Source organism: Wyeomyia smithii, chromosome 3 (genome assembly GCF_029784165.1).
Source record: "Wyeomyia smithii strain HCP4-BCI-WySm-NY-G18 chromosome 3, ASM2978416v1, whole genome shotgun sequence".
Classification (NCBI taxonomy): Eukaryota; Metazoa; Arthropoda; class Insecta; order Diptera; family Culicidae; genus Wyeomyia; species Wyeomyia smithii.
This window is the reverse complement of record NC_073696.1, coordinates 72,838,861-72,866,813: the sequence shown is the minus strand read 5'-3', so window position 1 is coordinate 72,866,813 and position 27,953 is coordinate 72,838,861. Positions and strand designations below refer to the sequence as shown.

The following is a 27,953-nucleotide window of genomic DNA, read 5'->3' as shown; positions in this document are numbered from 1 at the left end:
ATGCCTACCTAGAGTTTTCATTCTCTCCGATTTTCCACCACCGCTACACAAGCGGCTATCGTCTGTCTGTCGATCGTTTGTACGTTTGTCGTGGTAGCACGGCCTGTTTGTTACTCACTCCATCGGGGGTACAAACGCGCTCGGTTGTGCTGGCCAAGTTTAGTCGCGTCGCAACTATCGAAGGGTTTGTTCGTGTTTTCACTTGCGCTTGTCTGTCTGCCAGCCTGCCTGCGTGCCTGCCTGTGCTCAGCGTCAGAAAGAGAGAGGGTGAGAGGAGCCTGTGTCGTTTGTCGCAGTCGTCGTCTAGTGGTTGTTTTTTTTTCTTTTGTCGTTTGATTATGGTGTGAGATTTTCCTACTTCCCCATCCAGCAGTGGGTCGCTGTCGTTACACGAAGGAACAACAGTAGTAGCAGCAGCAAAAACGAAAAACAATAGATAGTGTCCGTTCGCAAAACGCACACAAAATAGAAACTAACGCACACCCGGAGTCGTTCTATATCGGTCGCAGACGGTCTGTGTGTCCTGTTCGGTATTCGAAACCGGCAGTCAGCTCTGAATAGTATGCAGAAAAGTGTGTAGTACAATTACACCGTGCATAAAGTGTTAGTAACTTAGTAATAATAAGTAATCGAAGATACACGGGAAAAAGTCGTGTAGAGAAAAGAAAGAGCAAACAGGACGACGCAAAGGAAGCGGAAGAAGGCAATTGTATGAAGTCTTAATGTGTTCAGGGCCGTTTTCGCTGAAAATCGTGGAGCAATACGACTTTTGTCACCCGGGCTCCCACGAATCAACCAAACAAAAGCCTCTGAAAGTATTTAGCTGAAAAGTGCACAGAAGGAAAGTTTTGAAGAGAAATAAACTTTGTGAACACGGGCCCAAGTCTATCCCGTACTACCTGAAGAAATAGTGAACGTAACTAAGTGCATGCATTACTGGGCGATGTGGTTCACGACTTTGTGGATGATTTCCGTAAAGTGTAACACGTGGAGAGCATGAATAGGATTAACAGTCACAAAGGAAGGGTCCGATTGGTGCGGCGTGCGTTATGAGCTCCTGAAATTCGCATCTACCGCGCGTATAGTTTCTTTTTCTTGCAACGAAGTTGTTCAGTTTAAACCCTTCCTCGAGAGTAGCAATCTCAATTACGAAAGCCAGTGAATAGTACAAATTTTCCGATTATTTTTCGCGTATAAGTTAACGTAATTTATTTCGCCAACTGCGGAAGAAAAGAACCAATACCACAAAGTGTGATATTTTAGAGAGAAAACAAAAGGCTCGGATAACGTGAAAAGCAATCAACTATACCACCAACCTCCTGAACCAGTATTGGATACTTCCACACAGCTAAAAATCAGCTAAATGGAATTAGCACGTAAAAGGTAATTACGTTTGGAAACCCAAAGCTGAATTTCGATTTTTAGGAAAAACCCCATGCCTGTTTCTACTGTCGAGGTCAAATCCACCCCGATGTCTATTGAGTTTGCGAGCGAATTCGATGTGTTTCAATGGGCAGTCCCTGAAGGTTTTATTCTGAACAATCGTCTCAAAATATCGAGGATAGAAATTCGACTGTTTTTTTTCTCTCTCGTCTAAACCCTCTTTCAGGCAGAACGTCCCTTCTATCTGGGTACATACACATAGAAACGGCAGCATCCACCTACACTGCAGCAATCGAATCCCTTGCTTTTACTTTTTTTCTTTCGAATGAAGAGGGTTCTCTCGTTTCTAACACTCATCCAGATGATGATAACATGACAATTGCTTTTAGACCCGTCCTTATTCGGATCCACATCCGTACAGTTTGCCTTTTCCACCCTGATGTTCCAGGACCGTGACGGTTTGGGAAACTGACGGACGAAAGCAGTGTTATCAGATTGATGTATGCTTATGCGTGTGAAGATGTAGAATACACTTACTTACTTTGCTAGCTTTCGATAGGCAGAGAAGAGGAGTTGAAACCAGGGTGAAGTATAACGTATTATTTGGCACTGACTTCCGTGGTTCTGCCAGCAGGAAAACCAGCATCAACATTGGAAACAGGATGATTTATCTACCCGTTTCCTTTTCTAGTCGTGCTACGATATAGTCAGAAGAAGCCATTTTGAAGAATTGTTGAATCTTGCCGGAGCAAGTATCGACTTTCTCGAAGAACTTTGGGCTCCGTGCCAGTTGCTTTCTTACATAATTGCTTTACGTAAGCCTCAAAAACATTTTCCATTTGTTATCTCATCGTTACCTTCATCTGTGTGTATAGCTGGAGGAAGAGAAAACCTTGGAACCCAAATGAACCACTTTTAACCATAAGAACCAGCTCATCGCTCGCTTAGTTGATCCTTTGTTTCGGGCCTCTTCCGTACGTGCGATCGCACGTACATCTTCACCGTCTACGAGTTTGGCTGTCGGTGATGTGGAGGCCGGACGGAACAGACCGGAACAAAAAAGCAGACAAAGCGAATGAGATACCAATAAAGATGATGATGATGATGAAGCACATGGTCGATGAACAAATCCAAGCGCATGGCTCGCGATTTGATGATGATGACGACGATGATATGCAGACAGGGGGGTCCTACTCCTTTCGATGAACCAAAGGCTGCGTTTGGCTTACTTGTGGGTTGAAAAAAAAAATCAACGTTTGAATACAACGCGACGAGTTGAATGAGCCTCCCGAAGGACGACAGACAGATGAGGTCGACCAGTGATTCAAAAGCACCTTCAGCATGGGTTAGTTTTTGGAAATGGTCTTCCTCGAGGAGCCATGTTTTGTGACAAATAGTTTTACCCATATTCATGTACACGGTTGTAGAAAAAGAGTCGAAATTTTAGTTCACACCAAATTTCAAATCTGACTCATTCAAAGCCGATCGACGGCATGCCGTCAGTTTCCGGTTGAAATTTGCTCCCGCTGATCAAAGACGGTGAACCGCCTGCCCTTGGGTGGGTTTCGGTGGAATTCTTTCTGCGGTCAGTTGAAAGGTATTTCCGTTTTAAAGTGTAAAAATATATAATGGTAGAAGGAAAATGTGCGCGTAATGTTTGATGATTTTGGATTTAACTGTGCTTTTCTATCTAAAGTAAACAGTTTGTATTCTCAAAATATCTGTTTGAAAATGACAAATTTTTATTCAGTCATGAAGGCTTAGAGATATACAATCTGAAAGAGTTACAGATTCTGAAAACTATTCTCTTGGTCAGTGTCTCGGACATGCCTTTTTTAATTTACTTCCTGAAGACAATAACATAATATGAATCATATTCCGAATTTATTACAAAATTAACGACGATGCCTAAACTCGTTTAGTAGACACGTAGTGTCTCAAGTTGCAATTTTGCAGCTCTGTCGAAGCAAACGTCTGTGCTGTTGTTTTTCTATCGTTAGCTTTCATTCCGTGAAACGCAGCCGAAAATATTAGTCACAAATTTCTTAGAAGGGCAGCAGAAATAGCAGGTCAAAAGGAGACCGTACGACGGTTTACTTGTGGCCCGAGGAAATGTGATAAGCAGCACAGATGGTTTTTAAGTTGTTTCGTTTTTTTTTTCGACATGTGTTTTTTGTTTGTCTAGATATTTCAACGGTTTTCATTGTCGACTGAATTGCGGCTGGTTCTGCGTCAACTGAGCTAATCTAAGCAATCGGAAACTCAAGTGATATGCACCCAAATTCTGTTGTGGATTATAAAAAAAAATAAACAGATATTTCGTTATTTACAATTGATGTCAAATAATGAAATTAGTTAGTGTAGTTTCCATCTCTCACTGGTGTGCTTTTCCAAACCAAACGAAGCAGACCATTCAACAAGCCGATCAATTGAATTAATTTGTGCGTCGGTCGTCGCATTCTCCTCCCGGGACGTTCATCAATTGGCTAATCTGCTGCAGTTTCAACGACGGGTTCAACGACCGGTTTATGGCCCGGAGTGTTGCTGTTTTCCAGTGTAGCTTCTGCTGTAGAATCGTCACCGACGATGGATGAGAGAAAATCTGCGTCGCACTCGTACGCGAAGGGTCTATCGAGTTGAGACCATATGTGTGCCGAACGTTTTGGAACGCTACCCTAATTTCGTTCGTTCGTTTGTCAGGAGACCAAAACGCGCACACAACAGCTGTCATATTTACGCGTCGAGGGTTCTGCCAATGCTGGTTAGTGCGTTCTATTTTTTGCGCCTCCATGGCACACTCAGTTTTTATGCCGTCTCTCGTGCTAATGAAATGTATAAAGTGTCAAGGGACACACTGTGTTGGAGAATTGTGCATGCGTTTATGGAAAGGCTTTTAGCAATCAGTAACTTGCCAGTTGTGAACGGCTGCGTAACTGTTTTCCAGTACGGTAATTGAAATATTTTAATTTTCCACAATAAAAACGGCTACTCGGTAGCACCACCCGGGTTGCCGCGGGTATCTTAAAGCGCAGACAGTTTAGTATTTTGTCCAAGTGCCACTGAACGACGCCGAAACAGCAGTGCAGCTTGGTGCTGCGTCCAACATTTTACGAGCGGTGCGGTTTTTGGTTGCGTTTACACGCTTCAGTGTGTAAATTTATCGAGGCTGTGACAGACAGACACACGGCCGAGTGTCGGCCGTCGAGAGTTCGAGAGACCAATTGCCTAATCGAAGTTCCACACAAGCTATTTAAGATGCCAAAGAGTCAATTCAGCAATGTTTGCCAATCGCTTTTTCGCGATAACCGATCAGATGTGACAGATAAACGATAGGAATTTGTTTAGCTTTTGGTTGAACACGTTATCCATGGTTAGTAGTGATCAATTCTTGCTCTATTCCGCGTGATAAATGATCTGTGTCAACGACCGTTTTGATGGGATGTGAACCAAACACACAAACAATTAGCCACACGGGCCTTCGTAGTCGAGCATCATTTTCGCCCGAGAAGGAAAAACCCCTAAACCAGTTCCTGCAGAACTCGTAAAAAAGCAATCGTTCAGCTGCGTGTTGCATTAGTGATGGACTCCCATAGCCGAAAACGACGAGATTTATGACTTTGCGATACCTACCGGAGGATGGAATTAAGTTGACTTTTCGGTTGCCATTCGAGAACAAGCTACCCTCGAACAGCTGTAATCGAAATTCGGCGGTTACAAACAGGTAAAAAGATGGTCACCTATAAGCGATCTATATATAGTTCAGCGGCTTCGTTCCCAAGAGGAAAAAAGGCAACCGACTTTGAGCTGCGAGCATAAACCCCACCGAATGCCGCTCGTATGCCATGAGACTGACTGCATCTACATATATTTTTTATGCCATTTTCCTTGACTTGGTTTAGTGGCCAGTTCGTGAATAGTCAACAAAGTGGCGGCGGTGGTGGTGTTGCGTTTGCTTTCCCGAGGTCTACTGCCCACCTTGGCCGGTAGGCTACAGTTACTACGCAAGACACACAGTGAGACAGTTGCTGTTAAATGTTGTCATAATGTGATGTTGATTGTTTATATTTCGCTGTTTGTTTTGTGCACAACGAGTTGTGTTATGGTAACTAAATGTCTTAATCTCAATTCTTCTCCTAATTGAAAGGTTATTATTTCATTTGGTTTTAAGAGGAAACATTTGTTTTTCCTACCACATCGCACAGTTTAACGCGCTGTTTGCGATTTTTCACCTGTGCATGGCGTTACGCTAATTAGCCGTCTGATTCAAGCCTCGATTGTCACTACAGCATTACCAGGCATCTTGAGACATTAGCGAACTAATGTGTCTCCGCAGTGGGAGGGGAAGTATCTTTTGTTTCCTTCTAGTTACCTATACGAAAGGGTGGAATGTCAGATTAATTATTAATAGAAGAAAAACCACAACATTGTCGTCGACAACGGCGATGATTAAACGATACTACACGGACGTCAACAAATGGTGAAAATTGTTCGCTATTGACTGAGCAGACCTGGAAGCGGGGGTAAATCAGAGGTAACGTTGAACAACAATTGCGGCGATTGTGTTCGTTAATGATTGCGTGGGAATATACTAAATATACGTTACGTCGCGGTAATGATTAGACGATTGCCGATCGACTGAAGCTCGTTTGATTGCGTAATCTTTTTCATACGACGGTTGGCTGGAACAAGAAAGAATGCCCACAGGTTATGATTCAAAGCGTACCCAAACCGAACGATCTATTAGCATCGCCCGGTGTCATTCGATGTTAGTTGAACCTTGTCGAAGGAGAGGTGCGTCAACGTTGGCCAGCCGGGGGAGATAAGCGCTTGTCGATGAGTGAGTGAGTGAAACATCTTGCTCGATCGCGGAAGTCGTGTACATAGCAAGATAGCGAAAACGAAACAGAGATAACATGCCGTTATCTCAGGTTCTCGGCTAGAAATTCTAGCTATTTGCTTAGGACATATTGACAGTTGATTTGATAGTACAAATGCATTTCAACAGAGGAGCGATAAGAGTGCTGAATGGTTTCCTGTTGTTCTCTGCTGCAAATTCGATTTGGTGTTCATTTGCGTTTCGGTAAGAAGTTCATGCATTGTTTTCGATGTTTTTGAGCTGCCCTGTTCAAGGAACAGAATAGTAAATGCTGAAAAAAAAAATAATCTGAAGGGTACCAGATAAGTGACAAGAAGAGACTGTATAAGGAACAAATATTTGACAGTTGCAATTGCTTTATTGTAAAAATCAGGGCTCCACATTTTCGGAGCATAAGAATAAAACACAGCATTTCGCGCAATCGTTTTGATTCGAACAGTTTCATTTCCATTTCATTCCTTTTAGTGACAGCCATCATATTACGATGAACATTTTCGCTGTCAAATGAGCTTAACTGCGGGATTCTCTTCCGTCTGGTGGTGTTCACCAGTTCATTTGAAATGAAACAGTCATCAGTGTAGTTTCAATCAGAGCTGTAAATCAGACTGTTTGACAGAGCTGCAAAATTTCGAAACTTCAAAACGATAATGAAACAACAGCAATTTCATTCTCTCAAGGTCAAACTGATATTGAGTGTCACCTGTGTCAATTCTCAACGAAAATCTCATTGCATAAAGTCGATGAAGTAGATAAAAACATTTACGACCTCAAACAAATAAACATCGCTAAAACATCATAGAGTGTGCGAAATCGCAGTAATCAATGTTACCACTGTCAACTAGTTGAAGCTGGAAGTAATTTCATTTTCAGCTCGTTAGTGCTGGCATTGATACTCACAGCTTTCAATTTCAACTGATCTTCTGTTGCTGACAGTGAAAATTTGCAGGCCTGGTTTCAATTGACGGGATTACTGACGCAAAGTATGACTCTTTTCTTTCCTTTGAGTGTCATTTGAAATTAACATCATGTAACGTCATTTGATTAGCAGTGTTAAACCGTAATCAATCACATTACATCCTCCTATTCACCAAACATCTCCTCCTATTAAAAAAAATCACATTATATCATGCACGGAGTGGGAGGGCCTGCCCTTTGATCCACTGCAAGCCGCACTTGGAACCGCGATGGACACGCGAATTAAAGGCCATGGCAGCATCCACTGGTAATGGCAAAAATTTCTTCGAAGAGAAAGTACACAATAAAAAGGATGTGAAAAAAAATGAACTGAACAATTTCCAAAATATTTTTATAATTTTTCAACTGTCTATAAGCATAACGTACTGTTTGGATGCGCTCATTTACGTCAGCACTCAAAGTCATTTTCAATTGGGAAATCGTCATGCTACAGTGATGCTGTCAACCTTCGCTGTCAAGTGAAAAATATTTCTCTTTTTTTCGCCATCTTCGGCTGTCAAAATCAGTGCAAGAGCCCTCGAGTAGTTGTCATGGGACTTACAAAGTGCTCGAAAATGAAACAAATGATTTTCGATTAAAATCACAGGTCAACAGCGTCACTTTCACCTGATAATTTTCAATTGAAAAGATTTTGGCATGCCGTAATGATATAATTGTTCAAATAAATTTAAAAAACTAAAGACTAGTTTTATATCCGGACAAATGGTGATTTGTGGATTCACGATTATATTACCCAAGTAAAATTGACATATAAACTGTGTTACTCTGTGTACATAAGTGTACATTACAAAAAAAAAAACAAAGTTAAACTTTTATTCTAGAAACGTTACGAATATTCAATAGTTTTTCGACTCACTTTTCAAATAACGTCTTATACATGTAAAGTATGTTTCTAATTTGTATTTGTTGGTACAGGTGATTTAAAAATGTTTATTCCAAAACTTATGAAGGAATCCACGACAAGAGAGATTATTTTAAATGCTATCTCAGTCAGTTTTAGGTTCAAGAATGTGTTAAGTACTTCAATAAGTTTTCTTAGCGGGGGCCTAGTGTGGTTGGTAACGTTTCCGCCAACCACGCTCGACGCCTGGGTTCGAATCCCACCACCGACATAGGTGTCGATGGTTGTGAGGTGGCGTGATCCACTCACAACCAACCCAACTGGTCTAGATTCAATCCTAGCCGACACCGGGAGATTTTCTGAGGCGAAAAATCTCTGGGATCACGCCTTCCATCGCATGAGGAAGTAAAGCCGTTGGCGCCGGTCCGTTAATAAAAGGGTCGTGAGTTAGGGTCCTGGGTGTGGAGTCGCCTCCCTGGGCGTCGGTGATTGGCCACAACAGTGGCGGAACTAGACCGACGGAAAATAAGCGAGAATAAAAAAAAAATAAGTTTTCTTACTAATAGGTTTGATAGTTTTTTATGTCCAAAAAATTAATTTGTTGGTTTTCCGTGGGTACCTGAGACTGTCTTTAAATTTGAATAAAATAAAATTGTTACTTGAATTGGAATGGAATTGGGTTGTAACGTTTTTCACGGTTTTTTGATTCAGCTGAAAAAATGTTATTTTCTAAGCAAAATGTATTTTTTTTAAAGCGTTCACCGTTGTTCCTTGATTTTTAAATGGAGGATTAAAAACTACTCGAAATGCATTGAATAATAGTTCGCCACATTTCGAGTAGTTTTTTGTTTTTTATTTGAAAATCGAAGGACAACGATAAACATTGTCTTGAAATCGTGTTTGATTAGTCAATTACACCCGCTGATACATCAAAATCAGAAAACCTAAACCCAACCTAAAACTTCACAACTCAAATGGGACGGGGGTTTCTGATATTTTTTTTTACTTGCTGCTTAAACTACTCCTAGAAGGACTGAAAACTGTGATGCAAAAAGGAAAAAAAAAAAGGAATATTTTTTGTTTTCAACAGATCAACACAGATTACGTACACGGAAACGAAATTAGATCTCCGGTCCTATAAAATCGCAGATGAACTACAAAACAGATTTACCCTTTAGCCAAAAGAGGAAGATTGTTCCGCTTGTCCGAAGTGGCAACCAGCAGTGCAACGAAAAGGATAGCGGAGGGTCGCCCCGGGCTGCAGCCGGTCAACTGCATGTTGCTAAATTGCAGCTGCAATGGTCCGCATCAATGATCCCCGCCTGTGGTAACGGGCGGCAGTTACAGACTTTCGGAATTATTCGCAGTCGTTGAGCGAGCAGAGTTGAGCACACATATCAGCCAGCAGCCGCCATAGCCAGCGATTGCCGAAGTCAGTCGACTGGCGAACTATTAGCGAAAATTCCGAAAAGCGGTAAAATTTGTAAAATCATTGATTCCATTCATCGGTCCAGTGATGCGCGTACTTTTTCCGCGCTTTCTTGAGCCTAAAGAGATGATGGCCCGGCCGGCGTGAAGGGGTTGGTGTTCGGAGCAAACGAATTTCCATTCGGCTGGATCATGTTTTGGCGTTCGAGAAGCGAGAGTTGGAAAAATTTTCGCCTTCTGCCCAGCCTGGCAACCTGCTTGCTGTATTAAATATTTTATATTTTTCGCGCTCGATCGATAGACAAAGAAATTTATTTTGAAGTTGTGTACCTTTTCGCAGCTCGCTCAACTGTGAGTTTTCGCGTATCCCCTGCTACTGCAGACTGGGTAGGTACGAATTTACCCAAGTGTTGAACCACACTCGAGCGACTTACTGCAGGGAGCTGGATTCTAGTCCGCTTGCTTGCTGTAGGCAAGTCGATTTGCGTCGATGCATTCGACTAGCTCCGTACGAATTACACGCTACCAAATTTTGAGCGCTTTTCCGATCCATACTTCGTTCGTTTTTGGGTTTTCCGCGGACATCGTCATCGTGCAAAAATAGCTCAATTAGTGCAAAACTTACCGATGGTTGTGGCTAACACCAATCACATTGAAGTACTAACATTTCGCATTTAGTCATATGCGGAACTGAAGTTTTGACGTGGGGATATCGAGCGTTTCGACCCAAAGAGCTGCTTTACGAAACCATGGACGTGGATCCAAGTGGAACCAAGCGGTAACGGTTGAAGAAGATACGTCAAAGGATCAAATTCAAAGGAAAGTAACGTACGTTACTGGGTGGTGGTGTCCAACAGGGGGAAACGATCTCTCCGCAATATAACTACAATGTATTGAGCTGTACAATCCGTTGAAGATTTTGCAAATCATATCAAAATTTCATCACTTGTGAACACAAAGCAAACAAATTTCTAATTCTGTCGTATGAATTTCAATTATCTCAAATCAGCACGTTACCGGTGATTGCGAAACAAATGCAGCTTAGATAACCAGGTGAGACAAACTGCCTATCACTTACGTCTTTAGAAGCCATCTCCTCGCCAATGGACACTGGTAGCGGAACAAGAAAAAAAAAAAAGACAAGACGAGTTCAGCCGAACATTCAGCTGTGAAATTTGAAATTCAAATTCCGCAAAGCAATTTGCTTGCTAGGAACAAACCCGCCTCAGTTCACGGACCGGGCCTCTAAACGAGAATAAGAACCGAGCATATTGTCCACGGCGCAGAGATACAAACGAAAATGTGCGTAGCACGGTCCGACAACGACGGCAGCGATGGCTTATGTTAATGCATACCAATCGGACGGGGACACCACCAACGTTTGCTGGTCACATAACACCAAGTCCGGAGGCAGGCTTACGTTGTGATACCCGACTCGCCGTACGCCTTTTGAAATTCAATTATCCAATGACACGCAGCTTTGAGAGACGTTGGGAGATATGAATGCAAGACATTGCGAATGGCTGCCAAGGAGGTGTAGCGCAACAAAACCTTGAAATTGTGCGGCTCGTTTTGACTACCATGCGACAAAGCAGTGGAGGAACCGATGTTGGAACCAGTCGACTCCGGAAATCGGATTTTCCAATAATAGTATGGTTTACCCTACAAGTAATGCGTACGATATGCTGGTTCTCAGCAGTGGCTCAGCATCGGACGACCCTTTCAATCTTGATTTATATACCGGCAGCGGTAATAATGGAAACTGACTGACTGCTGCCGAGAATGTTCAAGCATATACGAACTTTAAGCTTTTGGGCTCCCTTTGCACCGAAACGGACAAGGCTGTTTGTAAGGTACCGACAGCTGCCGCCCACAGTAATAATGAATACGCTTCGAGCATGGCTCCCATTTCAGAAATATTTGATTCGATTTATTACCACCGGTGAATGTTTTGACTCGACACTTCGCTCTACCGTTTTGTGCCCTTACTTAAGCTAAAAAACATTCCATCATCTGAGGCCACCAAGCGCACGTGTGCGTTCCGCCATTTATTGAATCAATCAATCGCTTCAATTGGTTAATCCATACCGTGTCGTCAAGTCAGGTTAGCTAGCTGACGCCCTCGTACAACTCCCAGACTCTTCGGCAACCCACTTATGTAACTCGCATCGGGAAGCGTTACCCGAGAGAGCAATTTATCCATTTGAGATGACGCTTCGTCAGAAGTGCACTTTTGGCGGCGACGACCCACGCGACGACGATCGTCGATGCGGTCGGACGAGCTGAGAATTAGCGGAAGAAAGTACTTGTGTTAATACGAAACGAACGCATACCTTCTCCAGCTCGGCAGGAGAACGCAGCCGGGCAATAAAGTAGATTCTAAATTTAATCAGTTTGAACCTGCTTGACTGAACTCTCGCTGCACACTGTTCCGTTTCCTTGGACGAAATTTCTATCAACGGGAGCAAAGCGTCAGGTTCAAGAAACTGTGTCCTTCAAAATTTCCAAAAGAGGACCCGTTCATCATTTAATGGTTTCATCGCAGCGACGGTCTGCGTGATTAGCACATCAACACTGTCCGGATGAGGTAACCGTCAGCTAAAAGTTCTGACTGCTTGCTAACTCAGCCAACGCAAACGCGGAAGCGGATTCGCTGCGTGTCTAGGCTAGAGAGCGAGCGGTCCGAGTTCGGAGTCGGTTTGTTGGGTTGCGTTTGTAGTCATCCAGCGACAGAGTGATCGATGATGATGGTGATGATGAGTAGTAAGAAACCGAATCCGTTCGAATCACGCCAAAAGCAATACCGATGCAGTAGTGTTTAGATTTTTATTTTTCAATGTGGCGATACACATTTATCTATTAGCACTTCGTCGACCTAATCATGGGGTACGAAAAACGGTTTCGTGTAAAGAGTGGTTAGAGTCTTACATACTGCGTAAAAGATTTTGGCGTTTGTAAATCTGGGTACCATGTGCAAAAAATTATTAGCCGTTTTAGTTGTAGGAATCATAGTTTAATATAGTAGTAGTAAAATTTAATACTGTTAGTGCTTGGAGCAATGCCTCGATCTGTCCAATTGTACCTTGTAACTGAAGTTCCGGGGGCCAATGCTATTTTATTCATAAACTATGTATCCTTCCTAATGACGTATATTTACCTCTGTCGCTCATCGTGTGTTGATGTGTTGTTGCCACAAATATCTATTCAAATGGTTTAATTTAATTGAATTCTAAATCTAACTTTTTTGTATTCATCTAGTTTTTTGTGCTAGGTATTTAGGTATTTAGTTTTAATTTGGTCTTGTGTACTTTACGCGTGTCATTCTTGTGGCAGAAAATTTTTAAATGAAAACTTAAGTCTATATCTAAGTATCTCTTGAAACATTTTAGTTAAAAAAGGAGGGTTGTATGCAAAGCCACGACCGCAAGGTTGATGTAGAACTACAAAAGGTTGTTTGTTAGTTTGTTACATTTCTAGCATTGTTGTACAGTGCTTTTTCGCTTTTATCAACAGTCGTTTTAATCACTACTCGCCAAATTCACGCTCGACTTTATCACGGTTTTTTTTTTCGTTTTTATCACGCTCTTTTGAAAATAACTTCAAATCAAGAATAATGTACTTCCAGTTGCAGAAAATGTATTCGAAACACCATTTTCATTTGTGCCTTGTGTCCTTGCATGTGTATAGTTTTATAAACTCAATTTATTTGATCAATTTTCTGAGGCAACCAAGTGTCATATCTGTTACAAATAGTTTGTGTCATAATTTAGAGAAAAATATACGTATTTCATTGTTTTTGAAGCAAAAATTTCGTATTATTCGAGCAGTTGAGAAAGAAGATCTGTTAACAACTTAAAAATCCCTACAGTTCGGTTCTCATAGAGCGTGGTTTTAAAAATTTTAAAATCTAGCGGTTCCACAATTTCACATAAACAAGCATTAGGCTCTGCTAGTTATGCTAAAGAATGGGCAGTACAAATCATATTGATATTGCATGTATAATAGCCGTGAGAAAGCCCGCGAAAATTCAATAGAGAAAAATATCAAAAACTATCCTTTTCTTGTTTATTCTTTTGTATCTTGAACTTACATTCATTCAACTATGCAAGTGCATCATTTTACTCAAAATATCATAAATTTCAATTGAATCCAACACAAAAAATTCAATTTTTATCATTTCGCTAAATTCACGGTTTCGCCAAATTCACGGTCTAATTTTTTTTGACCGTGATAAAATCGAAAAAGCACTGTATTCAGAAATGATCGATCCCTTTTGTCCAACACTAATTAAAAATCTCCTTTAAAATAATGTTCCAGGAAAATAGTCTAAGATGGCCAAATATCAGCTTATACGAGTGTTGCGGAAACAAGTATGATATAAATAGGTCGTAAATCGACCCCAATTGTAATTTCAAATCGTTTCGGGGCCCCCACATCATTTCCTGAGATTTACACTAATAAATAGTGTTGGATAAAATTTTATAACTTAAGGGGTTATAAACCTTTTTAGTTTTCAAAAAACCGAAAAAAATTGATCGTATTATCCTCAAATACAACATCTTGAGAACATTTTCACAATTTTTTATAAAGATCTGAGCAATAGGAAGAAAGTTAGAGCGATTTGCAGCGCGCTTCGCCACGGCCGCATAAGCTAAACTGGAAATTTACACGCGATTATCTCGGAATAGTGATTTCCGAAAAATGACTTTGCCGTGATCCTGATTGCGGGAAAACTACTGAACCGATTTCCTTCATCTTTTTTCTCAAATTTTCGTTATTAAATTCGCCGGTCCTTGAACGATCGCTTTTCGAAACATACAGTTACATTTTGCCGCAAAAAAATTTTTAATGCAATTTTTAACGCTTAAAACGTGCAATTTTTGGAAAAAATGTTCCCATTTGCACTGAAAACAAAATACTTATAAAAGCGATCGTTCAAGGACCCGGCACACTTCTAAACTAATGAAACAATATGAGTTTTTTGATTTCGGCTCTATCAAGATCACCGCAAGCCTCTGCAAAAAAATAGCGTTTCGGGGAAACGGCCATTACTCCAGTAATAGTTGGTGTATCTCAAAATCAAACGTATTTTGTTGTTGTTGATAAACTGTACTTTTAGAAAAATACCCCTTTGATGCAATGAAAATGGTGCTATGCACTTAAAAATAGATTCAAACTTCCCTCATTTTTCTCGACCAAAATGGTATATAACCCCTTAAGTTATTACTTAAGTTATTACGATTGAGAAGACGGTCTATCGTAATCTTAGCATATATTTCAAAGTGATAGACTTCCGAATGCAGAAATGTAATTCTTGCAACGAATAGCTTTATGTAGTTCACATGACGATTCTCAATTGAAAAGGACAATGAGCGCTGACGGAGACAGAAGGCTTCCATGCATTACATCACGCATATATGAGCCGTTGAGAGCAAAAGTGGTACATGTGCCATTCAGTGAATTTTTCAGGAGACGCGATAAACGAAAACACTCAAATAGTAAATTATTTTCAACAATTTTTCCCAACATAACTGCACTAAATCATTGCTGGAAAGGTTTCAAAAGACGGTACATGAAAGCATTACGAGTTCTGGTTGAGAAACTTACACAAACTTCAATGGAAAAACATGAACCACTTTTGTTCTATGGGAAAAATAATGACAACCAGAAAACATTGAGAGCAAAAGTAGTACATGTCCAGTCTAAGCATGAAGGATGCATTATAGCTCGCTAATCTTAAAACATAGAACATTCATGTCTTCAGCAGAGTTGTTCAAGTAATTGAGTACTATAGAATGATGATCTGTTTGTTTAGGAATTCTGTCACTTTGTGGCGCTAGTGTATATGTAACAGAAGACATTTTAAATAATCTAGATCGACTGGGGCCAATTCAAAGGAAAAAAACCTGGTATCTTTAGAATTGCTATTTGGTCGATAATAACTACACGATGGACCCAGGTTCAACTTTCGGTAGACTACCGAAATTATTTTGGCTATAACTTTGGTATAAGTTATCAGATCTCGGCTTTTCTTTGATATTATGGTATATTTTTGCATGTGATAGGTTCGAAAAAAAAAACACGGAAAATACTAGAACCTGTTCATTAAAGCAGACAGTGTATGTAGTTATAGGAGCGACAAATGAGTGAACTGAAAATATGATACAGCCTTGGAAAAATAGTCCAGATGGGACTAGGACCTGTTTTTGAAAACTAATCTCGTTTACGGTAACTCCGGATCTTTCGGGGGGCTATCTGATGGTAAATTTGAGTAACATTCTGTCATGAGATCATTTATTTTCGTCTGGGAGTGGTTTAGAAAAAAGTGGGACTGTTCTTAAAAATTAATCTCTTTTATGGTAGTACCGGTGGTTCACGTGGTGGCCATCTTGAAGCATATTTCGTTAAAAGATCATTTTCTTTTTAGAATTGGTCTCGAAAAAAGGAAGCTTTAGAAACACTTTTGAAAATTGACATTTTACGCTAGTTCCGGATCTTTCGGTGAAATCATTTCGTTTCTAGTAAATCCCGCAGAAGCAGTTTCGAAAAAATTAGGAAGCTCTAAAATCGCTTTAGAAAATTGACCTCAATTACGGTATTTTTGGACCTTCCGGAAGGCTATTGGTGGCCTGCCTCAAGCCAAACCTGGGTCCAGTGTGTAAATATATATCTATATCAAAGACCTCAGAGAGTTATCTTTTAAATTAGCCACAGCATACGAGTTCCACTTTTTGCATTATTGGACCACTGTGCGCTGGGACAACAATCCTTGGAACCGCAGTTGATTTGTTGATTCATTCAATATTGAATAGGATGCTAATCACATCTCTGTGATTTCTACGACAGTAGGAATCGAGCACATTCTCTGATAATACAGTGGAAAACTGTTTTCACATTGAACATTTGACGGCCGACAGACTTTGACCGTCCCAGTGGCCATCCACCAGTAAACTAATTAGTTTGAGCAGAAGCAAACCGAAAACTGCATTCCTGGTTCACTAGGTATAAAATCCTGTCGAATGTACTTAGAAAAGCAAGCATTAAGTGACCAATCAAAAATCGAAATCTGCGTCTTAACAAGGCTTGACAATTTTCAATAGTACAATAGTTCGAATAATCAAATTACAATTTTTTGCATTTGGGCGGATGCATAGATGAACGAAAAATTTCCATTGGAAACTAACCGATCGATCAGCGTTCGAAATTGGACATATTTTTCCTTTTTTTAATTTTCATTTTACACGTTAAAAATTAAAAAAGTTATTTATTCACGCACCTCTATCAGACTTAAAACAGCCTTGAAGGTCGATTATTTTCTAAGCCATACCTCACTAACACCTGCACAGAGGAGAAGAAATCAAATTACAATAAGACAACCCCCGATTCTGAGAAACATCCGATCAGCTGTCGACAATCTTGAGCACCAGCGAGCGACGACGGACGCACCGTGGCTCAAGCGTGTAACCGTATTATGCTCCGGGGCTAGGAAGCTCTAGATGGACCATCGACACTCAGACTGCTGGGTCTGGGCAGCTGCTGCGTTACGCTATCCCAAATATGTAGCGCAAAAATTTTTCGCCCTCCCGTCGTCGTCGCCGTCTCACTAGAGCAAACTGTTCCAGCAGAGCAGTGAAAAACAACAGACGCTTGTCGTAGCATGAAAATCCATTCGTGAGATCAATCGATCCGAAGCATGCACACCACATTTATGTGTATTGTTTTCAATTCAGTGAAACGTGAACTGAACACCGAACGTAAACTATTTTGCCTGTTCCGTCTATATCCCTCTCTCTAACTCTCTTGCTCGGCAACCGAGTCGGACCGACTTGACTACGGTTTCCCTCCCGGTTTTGGGTTTTGGCCATATCCACTCTAGGTTGCCGCTTGCTGTTTAGTTTTTTTTTGTTTTCTGCATTTTCAAGTTTTGTATTTCGCTCCATGCTAGTGAACTGAAACCGTACGGAACAGTGACGCTCTCTGAATCGCATCGAAAAAGAAGCTCTCCAAAATTCTGCCTTCCACCGTGGCCCCGGAACTTGGAGAGCTGGTTCAGTTGCTGCTCTCAGGGTCTCCCCGAGTCATACAGAGCGACCAACCGAACGAAACCGAAAAACCGGTTACGGAAGCGCAGCTTTTGAACAGCGGCTGCGGCAGCGGCGGCGTCGGTTGGCTACATTGCACAGTTCTCTGGGTCTGTCCATGTGACTTGCCAACCGGGGAGAATCTATGCGTAGCAAGCTGCCATACGCTGCTATTCGGTTCAGCTGCGGAAGCTCGGATGGAAAACCTAGAATCCATAAAACGCAGCCAAATGTACCGGTCTCAGCTAAGTGACTAGCGAGTGCAAAAACCGTCAAAAATGGCACCGAAAGCAATAAGGTCTGTGTAACGCAACGCACATTGCAGCTGCCGTCGTCGTCGCGTTAACACCGGTACCCCCTCTCAGTCAACAACAGCACGGTCGACTGCCAGGGATCTGCGGGTTACCTGTTTGCTATATTTTCTAGTTTGGTACACCTGAAAATATGATAATCACACATTATCTCAAATTATTCATTGGAAACTTTTGTTCAATTGTGAAATTCATACCCGACCGAGTTCAGGCTCGGGCGCGGGTGTGCGTATCGCTCTCGCGGTACAGTTCTGCCCCGTTGGCTAAATCGACCCGACCGAATCAGCCCTCGTCCGTCCCGCGTCTTTGCCACCGGAGGAGGACTACCTTGCCGGCGTTATGGACTGCTAATTTTGCGCTAATGATTAAGAACAATGCTAGTGGCTCAGGAATCAGCCAGGCTTGCAGGTCATAGCAGCAGCAGCAGCTGACAGGGCAAAATGACTAGAGGCCAGCTGAAATGGAACAACCCTCACCACATCACGCCGTCGCGGTCAGCTGCTGGAAGGATACGTATACCATGTTTGCGCGTATGATAGTTCTAATAATCCTCACAAAATTCATCCTTTTTCGAACCGGTTATTATTAATTATCTCGAATCATTTTTTTTTTTGTCATATACACATTCCAGAAACTTTAGTATCTTTTTATTCGCTTGTCGGCACCAACAGATCGATTGTGTCCAACTAACTCATGCAAATTAGGATGACGTGATATGACGATAGTTTCTTCAAAAAATTCCGCTAGAGTGTCCATACAAAAGTGACGTGAAATTCTTTCGTTTTTGGGCCGTACTGAAAAACTGATCACTTGGATCTACGTCACAATGTCATATCACGGCAGATTAGCCCCCCAGGCTAGCGTGCGATATTGTTATTGTTTATGTGTATTCACCAAGTTGAATCGTTTCAAGGCTGCAAAACCATCGCCACCTTATAGCCATCCTAATACTCGAGAAAAAAAACTGGTTTTTTATTACTTTGACCGATTAGCGGAGCAGAATTTCGAACGCTCATGTAGTCGATTCAAAACATCCGGAAACCTGGTCCGGCTGGCTAGCGATTAAAGTCAATGACACTCGCTGCAGTTGGATGTGTCTGATCAGAACACCGGTAGCTAGCTAGCACCAACTATCGAGTGCCACGCGCTGATTCAGTTTGAATTGAGAATCGACCAAAAATAGCTCCCAACCTGACTAATTAAACGGCCGTAATTCAACGGTAGGATGAATCCGTTTCCGATTCGTTTTCCGTTTCGAAATGTGACAGTGTTTATACGTTGGTTTTCCCAGAAACACCCCAGCTTCGATTGACTCTCGGGAGCCGCACTCTGTGCGAGATGCACGTCCAAAATATCTTTACGCATACATCATTTTCTCGGCGCTTGAAGATCACTCCTCAGTGCGCTCGCTTGCTGCTGGTGTGTTTCCACTCAAACTCAATGCTAAGAGCTAAATCGAACACGGGTACAGAGGACGAGTAATGTGTGAAAGATTTCCCACTTGCTCACATTAATGTTGACTGCGTGAGAGATCTGCTTTTCGATCATAAATTAAAACATCTGTTTTCATTAACATTCCACGGTCGAAACTCTCTTTGCATTGGCTCTGTCCGACCGAGGTTGCTTTTCCGTGCAATATCTCAGCGTGTTTGTAAGATAAATCACACAGTTGCTAACATTTTTCGTCTGTTTCTCCAAAACTATTACGTAGTTATCGAATTTTGACGTTCGAATGCAATGTGCAAACGATCCGTCTGGTGAAGGGCGGTACTTACGTTGGAACGCACATTAGAATATCTGAGGCGACCTGCATGACCGAGTAAACAGTTCACTGGCTGACAATAGATTTCCGCCGGTTTCGCTTCGCCGTTTTCCAGTCCGTGGTAAACGATGCGATAAGTGGAAATTTTTCGCCAACGACCCGTACACACTTTGTAGTTAGTAGTTGGCGCACTTGAGCACGCGGCCGTTGAGCTTTTTTTTTGAATCGAATTGACAACCGCCACTACCAAAGGGCGCAAGGCTCAATCGGAACCGCGTTGCTACCAGTCGGCCAGGAAGCGACATGTTCGATTTGTGAGCCACATCTGTCGCTTTGTGGTGTCTTATCTAAGATAGATTAGCACTGCAAAGGCGGTTAGTTTAATGTACAAATAAACAAAGATACTGTCTGAATTCATATTTGACCAAGGGTTTCAACAAAACATGAAATAAAATTCAATTTAATGAGTAATTAGTCATTAGCTAAATACTCCCACTGTAAAGGTGGTGTTTATGGGCATTTCAATGTTGTCACTATTTGCGTGTCGTTTTGTTTACACATTGTCGGTTTTCCCATAGGTACCTTGTTCACTTTTGCTAACCGCGACCTTATCATACGTGTTCGTATTGGTCGCCTGTCTCTTGTATCCCCACACCCGTCACCCACCCGCAGAAGGGATCTTTTCTTTGTACGATGTTTCACCTAAAGTAAGTCGCATGCAGCTGTGTTTCTGCGCACCGTGGCGATTACGGGTTGCCACTAGTTCCGTATTTTTGTTTGCAAAATTTAGTAACACATTGTCATTGACGGTTGTTCTGCTCAGGGCGAACTGTAGAGCTAGCAGTAGTTTTCCATGAAGTCGACAAAGACCTGTTCCCTAGTGACATTTGCATCATATAACTGAAACTTGAAGTTTGAATCCGGTTTCTAAGTAAAAAAGCGCACCAGCAACATTCCACGCCACTTTGGACTAAAACTTGGGTGCGTAAATTGCCTTAATTAATTACCACTACCGCGTGTTGGGGGCGGTTTACTGGCGGGTCGAACATCACGCTGCAGGAAGGACGTGACGGACGTTCAAATTAGTCGACAACTTTAAACTCAACGACGAAAGAAACAACTCCACTACACAACACCAGAGCGCTGTGCTCTGTTTTCGTGGTGGTTAATTAACTCATTGAATGCAACCAAATTGGTGCCGGCTGTCGCCAATTGATTCCCAGAAATCATGCAGCACTGCGTCCGCGTATGGCATACACGTAGGAGACGGCCGTCTTCAGCCTTCAACTGGCTGCAACGGCATCGTCCTGTGTACCAACAAACAATGCCAACTTGTGAATGTTCGTCATTTTTTAGTACCTTTTGCATCAAGTTATAAAAATAAACATTATAGTGTTCCGAAATGTGGCTGCAATTCGTGTTACGCGGGTCCATATGAGCCGTTGCACTTTGACGGATAAACGATAAAACAAGACTGTTTTTCGTACACCTGGAACTACTCGCGAGGCCACGTGCAGCAGCTGAATTTCTGCGAACGGCACGTTCAGTGCTGAGCATTGCCCAGCGGAAATCCAGAACCAGTTGTTTCCACCTTTACGGGCACGTCCCACACACGCGCTAGGCTGGCCTCACCGTGTCAGTTCTTTGTTCACTGAGACACAGTTATGATGCAAAACTTAACGCGCAAACAAATTCACAATGTTCTACTGACTAACCATTGTCCGACCGGTCGACGGCACGTATGTACGTCACGAATGATTAGCTCAGAAAATTCACAGAACGCTGAGTTTTCCCGCGATTGATTCAATCGCAGCCATTCTAACTGACTGACGATAGTCAGTTTATCCGGAATGCGGCTTCGTTGGCAAACTACTGAAACCCGTTGCATAGGGATTTGATGAAAAAATTCACCCGACTAAAAAATAAACAATGAAACAATACAATCAGTAAAAACATTCTGTCTTAGCATTTGAAAAGAGTAAGAAGGGTTATCTGATGACGCCAATAAACAGTCAAACGTCAACACCACGATGTCGGATCGAGAGGTGTATGATATGATTACAAACTGTCAACGTGACAGGAAATTGAACGAAACGTGACTTCGGTCTCCGGGGTTTGTTGCTAATTTCGACTAGCCGCAAGTACCAAACCGGTAGAACACAATGGCAATCAATCACCGTGACAAAGTGGCAAAACTGTTGTAGTCCACTAACTAGCCACCGTTTAGCCGCGAGTGCACAAAACTGAGCGCAAGTTTGGTATTAGAGCCCATCGCTACCGAATCAGGTCGGGGCGAGTACAAAACGAGACAGCGAGCGCATGAATTTCTGCATGAACAAGTGTGTGAATAGGTAATGAAATTACATGAATAGTAATAATTATGACCTTGGCCACTTTATTAGCAGCAGTTAGTCGTATTGTTTAGTAGCATGACGCTAGTTTGTGCGGCGGCAACGGCCGAAGTTGAAAAATCTCCTCAATGTGGCGGCCCCTCGATGTCGAGCGCAGCGCTTACGCCGCACAGAGCACTCTCGCTCTTTTATTCGTTCTCTCGTGTATGCTATCATTGCGGACATTGATAATTCCTCTCCTAATCGTGGGACTAGCAAGCGCACAACTGAAGCCGGGACTTTCGGAGAGTTTTCCAAAGGGGGAGGAAGAGGTTAATAAAATGACGTTATTTTTACTATTTTCACACTTCATTATCACCTTTAATTGATTAATATCATATTCTGTCTATGACATTTCTGTAATCTGTGGTTGTAATCTCACTAATCTCAGTAGTCCAAGTTCAATCATTATTACATATTCCATGCTTTATGTTAATAGTATTTTTCTTCACGAAAAGACTCACGTGTGCCGTGTTGTGAAAAAAAGTATATAACATCGTAAAAGATGTCAACTGGCAAGGCTCTTCACACTTGCCAAAGCAGTAGTAGGTACGTAGATTACGGAGAGGTAATAATATGGAGGCCTCCCATACAGCGCCAAGTTGAAACAGCTCTTGTGTGGATTATTGATACTTAACATTAGCGCCCGGAGTCTCAAGCGGAGACCGTCGTCATAAGTGTTTACCGATGACACCATCCTAGCTAATGGCCCGCCACAATGTGATAGAGCTTTATGAAGTCACTTTGCGCGAACCGTTAACTAGCAGCTGCGGTGTGGCACCCGTTGCCCTCGGGGTCATCGCAACTGGTTTTATTACTCAATGTCTGTGTGGCTCCCCCGCTTTTTTTTGCTCTCTACTAGCGCCCTTCGAGTACCATCGAAAAAAAAGTTATTGTTTGTTTTTATTTATTGCTCTCCTTCATCGAAGCTCGCTGTGGGATGCTCGCTCGCACGTGTTCAACCGCAGTTCATTGAATTTTGTCTACTTTGCCTATATTGTGAGACGGCGGAACCTGAATTCGAAACAACGACCGACCCCGCCTCCGGGTTGCTATTTCACACACTTGAATTAATCGCCCGCCACGAGTGGTGTAGTGTGCTAACATGCGTGATCTTGAAAATCGACCAAAAACGGAAAGCGGCGAGAAATGCCAAATAGTTCGTATACTATCTGATCACCAGGCGGCGCGGCAATTCACAGCGGTCGATGAGTTTCCGTGGATGTGGAGGTCGCTGTAATTTGCATAAATTTTAACGAAAACGGCTGGCTTGATGTTGGTTTCTCAATGGCGCTTGGTCTTTTGTTTTCTGAAAAGGTCGGCGAAGGTAACTCCATAATACGTGTGCCATGTTACTTGTAACCAGTGATGGCATGAACTCGTGCAAAGTTGAACTGAGTAACACTTTTCCAGATTTGAATCAAACTTGAATCTGTTTCCTCTCGATAGTTTGAGTTTTTTGCACCGCACACTCTGATCGATTGAGTTTAAATGCGTGCAATGCATGCAGTGCACGATGTATCCAGCGATGCAGGCGATGATGTAACGCGATGAGTTTTGTTTTTAGATCGAATTTATGCTTTCAAAGGACAATGCAACAAACTGTTGCAGCAGACGCGGCGCGAATTTCATCGCATTTCGATTTTTATGCAATTGTTGTTATGCAGGATTAAAACTCAAATCCAACTCAAGTGTAAAGCACTGTTAGTAGGGTTTACGTGCAAACCGAAAATGAATGTGCAAGCAAGTTTTAAAACTCACTTGGATACGAGGGCAAAGTCACACTGCCTACTCTGCTTGTAACCACACGCACACGTGTATTTTTACGTTGGCAAAGCTTTTCTTTCTGCACCGAACAAGTTTCCTTTTTTTAGCGCTTTAACAGAGTGATTGATGATATGGTTGTCATTACGGAATTTGGTATTTTCATATGCGTTGTTTACGCGTACTTACAGTGACACTAACCGGTATCTTTTCTCTGTTTCTTTTCAGGTGAGTTTGAATGCCTTGACGGACATCACTACGGTTGAACTCGTAAAAGGTCAGCTACTCTTTTGGATCCCGCACGTTACCATCACCAGCGGGGGGACATACACGTAAACACGAAACGACAGTTGTTTCGCAGTTGTCCGTGTAATGGCGAGTAATTGTGCAATATGTCAACCGTAGTGCGCGTTTTCATCGTTGGACTGAATGGCCGTGGAAAGAAAACGCATTGAAATATGCGTTTTTTATCTCGGCCAGTTGTTGTTAGTCCACAACTTTGGGGATAGCCGAATTGTCAACAATACAAGCCGGAAAGACAGTCTTGAGATCAGCGAGAACTCTATAGTTTGAAGTTTAGAATCAACTATTTAAATGCATAATATTCAAACATGAATCAAAACTTCAAAAACTATTGCTCTCAGACACAATCCCAACGAGGTTACAACTAACGAATTTTCAAAAATCTAGACGAGACACGATCGGAATCTAACCACCAGTACTGGCGTTTAAGTGGCACAAAATCGCTGTTTCCCAAAAATAACTGCACACGCTTATGCTCACTTCAGGCAACATAAAAAGCCGCGACTAAAGCGCGTGGTGTCTGGGAACGATTAATTTTGCAGTTACAGCCGCCGATGAGAGTGAGCGAGCGAGCAAGCGAATGAACGAGATTGGCCATGCTCGAGTAATAACACGGCGTCTGCGGTAACTTTGTAAAACCTTGACTATTTTACACCGAACCCGCAAGTGACTACGAATGTACTGGGGCCGAGTCCGGCGCAGTAGTGGTCTGTTTTTTTTTTCTGCTCAACGAACGAAACTGAAATTACTTTCCTGACCTTTCAAGAGCGCGCGAGGGTTGCTCGGATAGGTACCCTGTGCTGTACCGAGAAGTGGACATTCAACCACGATTAGTCGCCGCGGCCACTCTGACACATTAATAGCCATGACACGCCTCCTTCCCGTCTCGTGCTCTCTCGGACACACAATGATGATTAATCGTCGCGATGACGAAAGATTTCCCCTCGGCCCTGAGTTACATTTTCCGCAATTGCGCAAATTAGCGTGCTACATAGTCTAATTGTTATTGGAATGCGTACGCGCCAGTTTCGAGTCCATCTGTAAAGGTTATGTAAATGTGGTCAGTTTGCAGCGCACTCGTCGGCGACTGAAAATTGCACAAAAAAACCTATGCAAAATTTGAACGAATGTTTGTGTTGGATGGAAGGGAAACCGTGTGATGAGGTGAACTCGGAAACTCGGAGGAATTCAGTTCCTATACTGATCGACACCTCCAGTTACGGTATTACGATATCGCTGCTGCTGTTTGAAGGTTACCCACTGTACGGAGTAGGCTCTGATCCGATCATCATGTTCGCTGACGATTGGACCTTACATAACAGCAGCAGTGGCTGCGGTGATCATGTGGCCTGAAGTAGCGAATGCTCTAGCGCTCTGCCGGATTACGGCGCTTCAAGTCGGCACTTGAAACTACCACTCGCACAGGTTTTTGCATTAGCCAGCGCAACGCGACGCAACGAGACAGGAAACGATCGAATCGCAGCTATTTGTACAATGAATTTGCGAATAAATATCCAGTTTCCCACACTAACAGCGTGCGTCGTCGTCGATCGCTCGATCTTGCTGCGGTGACCCTGGCGAACGAAGCTTGCCGCGACTTTGTCGCTTAGCTCACTGTTTACAGCCGGTAATGTTGGTCATCATCCGCGTGAAACAGATGCTCCTCCAACGGCACTGAAAAGCAGGTGAACTGTTGTGCGGTGGCTTCTTGCTCATGGCGGCCCTGCCGTGTAGCCTCGAGTTGAAGCAACTCATTCACGGTCGTCTGCGTGTACAGCGTGGTAGACGTGACGCTCATCCTTACCTTCGCTTCCGCAAGATGTTTAAACGCACAGTTTTTTTGCAGGTACGACGATGGCACCACAAGTTCTAACCATGCTGTTGTTTATTATTGAGATGCAAAAATCACGCACAATTTGGCAGCGATTGGTTGCCTTTTTGCTAAAAATTAACTAATGTGGTTTGTAATACGCGAATGCTTTAGTTCTAAGAGATGATTTTACGGAGAAAATTTCATAGTTTTCCAGCTTGACAAATGCGCGAACACTGGCGCTGCTGTCGTATAAATGGATGCGGTGTGAAGACTGCGTAACACAGTTTTTGACTAAGACATCACTGCTTTGAAATTTATATCTGTTTTAATTCCCTACGCTTAATAACTAAATGATGACTGAGCAGCTGTTTGAATCCAATTTCTATCGTTGGTAGAAGATAGCCTTCGGCGATACTCGTTGTTACTCAATGATGATGGTTGATGGAACTGTCATCATAGTCATCAGTTACGGTGTTTGATTTTATTAAGTAGGTTTTTTACCGTAGTTTTAAAATATGGGTTTTACATGGTATATTTCTGTTGTTGTCAATTAGTCATTGAGAAATTTTCAGTATTAAATTTTCGAATGCACACCGATATTTCCTGATGTTTTATCATTGCAGACATGGGGATGCTTGAAAAGCGACTCCTGTGTTGAATATTTAAATCATTCACTAACTCTCCGGATATGTTACATCACCTAACTGTCTGGTTGTTAAATAACTCTGATACCATTTCCAAAATAATGAAGTCTTAGAAGTATTGTGTGCAACGTAGACGATATCATTTTGTCGGGTAGCCAAGCAGGCTCGGAGGAAGAATGTAATTTGATCCACATCTGAGCTACACTCTTTTGTGGTTAGTAGGAGCTTGTTCCTGCATCGTTAATGACGTGTCCTGCCCAAGTTTGTGGGGCAACAGGCAATATGCCGTACTTCCTGTTTCCATTGAAACTGGGTTCCCACCATCGCTTTTCTGGCCCAACAGAATCGAACTCGCGCAAAGTTTTGAGGCACAATTGTTAGGTCATTTTTTATATATGTATACCAATATTCAAAGTTGTATACTTTGAACTGCTAACTTTAACCAACGGTAGCCTAGCCAAACAAATGGTCCGGGCTGTTTATATCTGAGTACAACACAAATCGACTATCGACCAATCACTGACAAAAACTCAATAAAGTCCTGTATCACGAACGGGCAAGTTTCAATCAGCCTTTTTAAGTGCCAACAAAATCCTTGGTTTACAGGTGGGGAAAGAAACGTTACAAAGTCTGTGTAGTGCTGAAAATTGCTACGTGAATTGTCAAATATCCTACAATTCGGATAAACCAGACTAATGCCAGAGGCGGCAAGTTCAAGCGAATTCTGACGTGTAAACACACATACACACAAGCACACGAGTTGTAAACTTCTAGTAAGCACACCCGACAGCTTGTTTCAAGTTTTGCTACTTTATTCTGTACTTGAGCAAAACCGCAGAAAAAAAAATCAAGCCGCCAGGGGCAGCCAATTGCGTACATTTACAGCGCCACGTATATGGAGATACATGAACAAAACTAAGAAAAACCAGTCCGATTGCCAGTAATGAAATATGACAAATTGGTTGCGTTGTTATTTCATAAGAATTTACATTTATAGTCGCTTTGCAAAAGTAACTACGACTGTCAATTGCGTGGACACATGGAGAACGTCTCGAGAAACGCCTCTAGCGGTTGAGCTGTATACGAACAGACCTTTCCGTTTGAAATCGATACACCAACCAGGTCAAGAACCCTGCTGTATGCCATTCTGCTGGCCGATAGGAAAAAGTTTTCGTTTCTTCTTTCTCCCTAAGGGTCAGCCACTTTTCCTGTCGCCACCATGAACAAGCGTGAAGCGTTGATTTCACCCCCGGCAGCCAGGCGGCTGCAGTTTTGGCGTAAAACATCAGCCACCGTCCGTCATGAGTAAGCGGCGTATGGTTGGGCGTAGGAGGGGTGAACGTGTTTACGAAAACTTTTCCCTGATTGATCCCAGTTAGACT

General features: G+C 42.4%; 1 protein-coding gene across 4 annotated transcripts in view; it reads left to right on the top strand.

Annotated features, from left to right (window-relative positions):
- Positions 1-27,953, top strand: part of LOC129732808 (protein gustavus) — a 267,291-nt gene that overhangs the window by 227,205 nt on the left and 12,133 nt on the right. Inside the window, exon 1 of one of the 4 annotated variants that reach the window (XM_055694079.1) lies at positions 153-1,383. The exons of the other annotated variants lie outside the window; for them this stretch is intronic. Within the exon in view, the coding sequence (XP_055550054.1) occupies positions 1,364-1,383 (20 nt within the window). The 5' untranslated portion in view covers positions 153-1,363. Of the gene's footprint in view, positions 1-152; positions 1,384-27,953 lie in introns of those variants that run through there. 4 annotated transcript variants of the gene reach the window in all.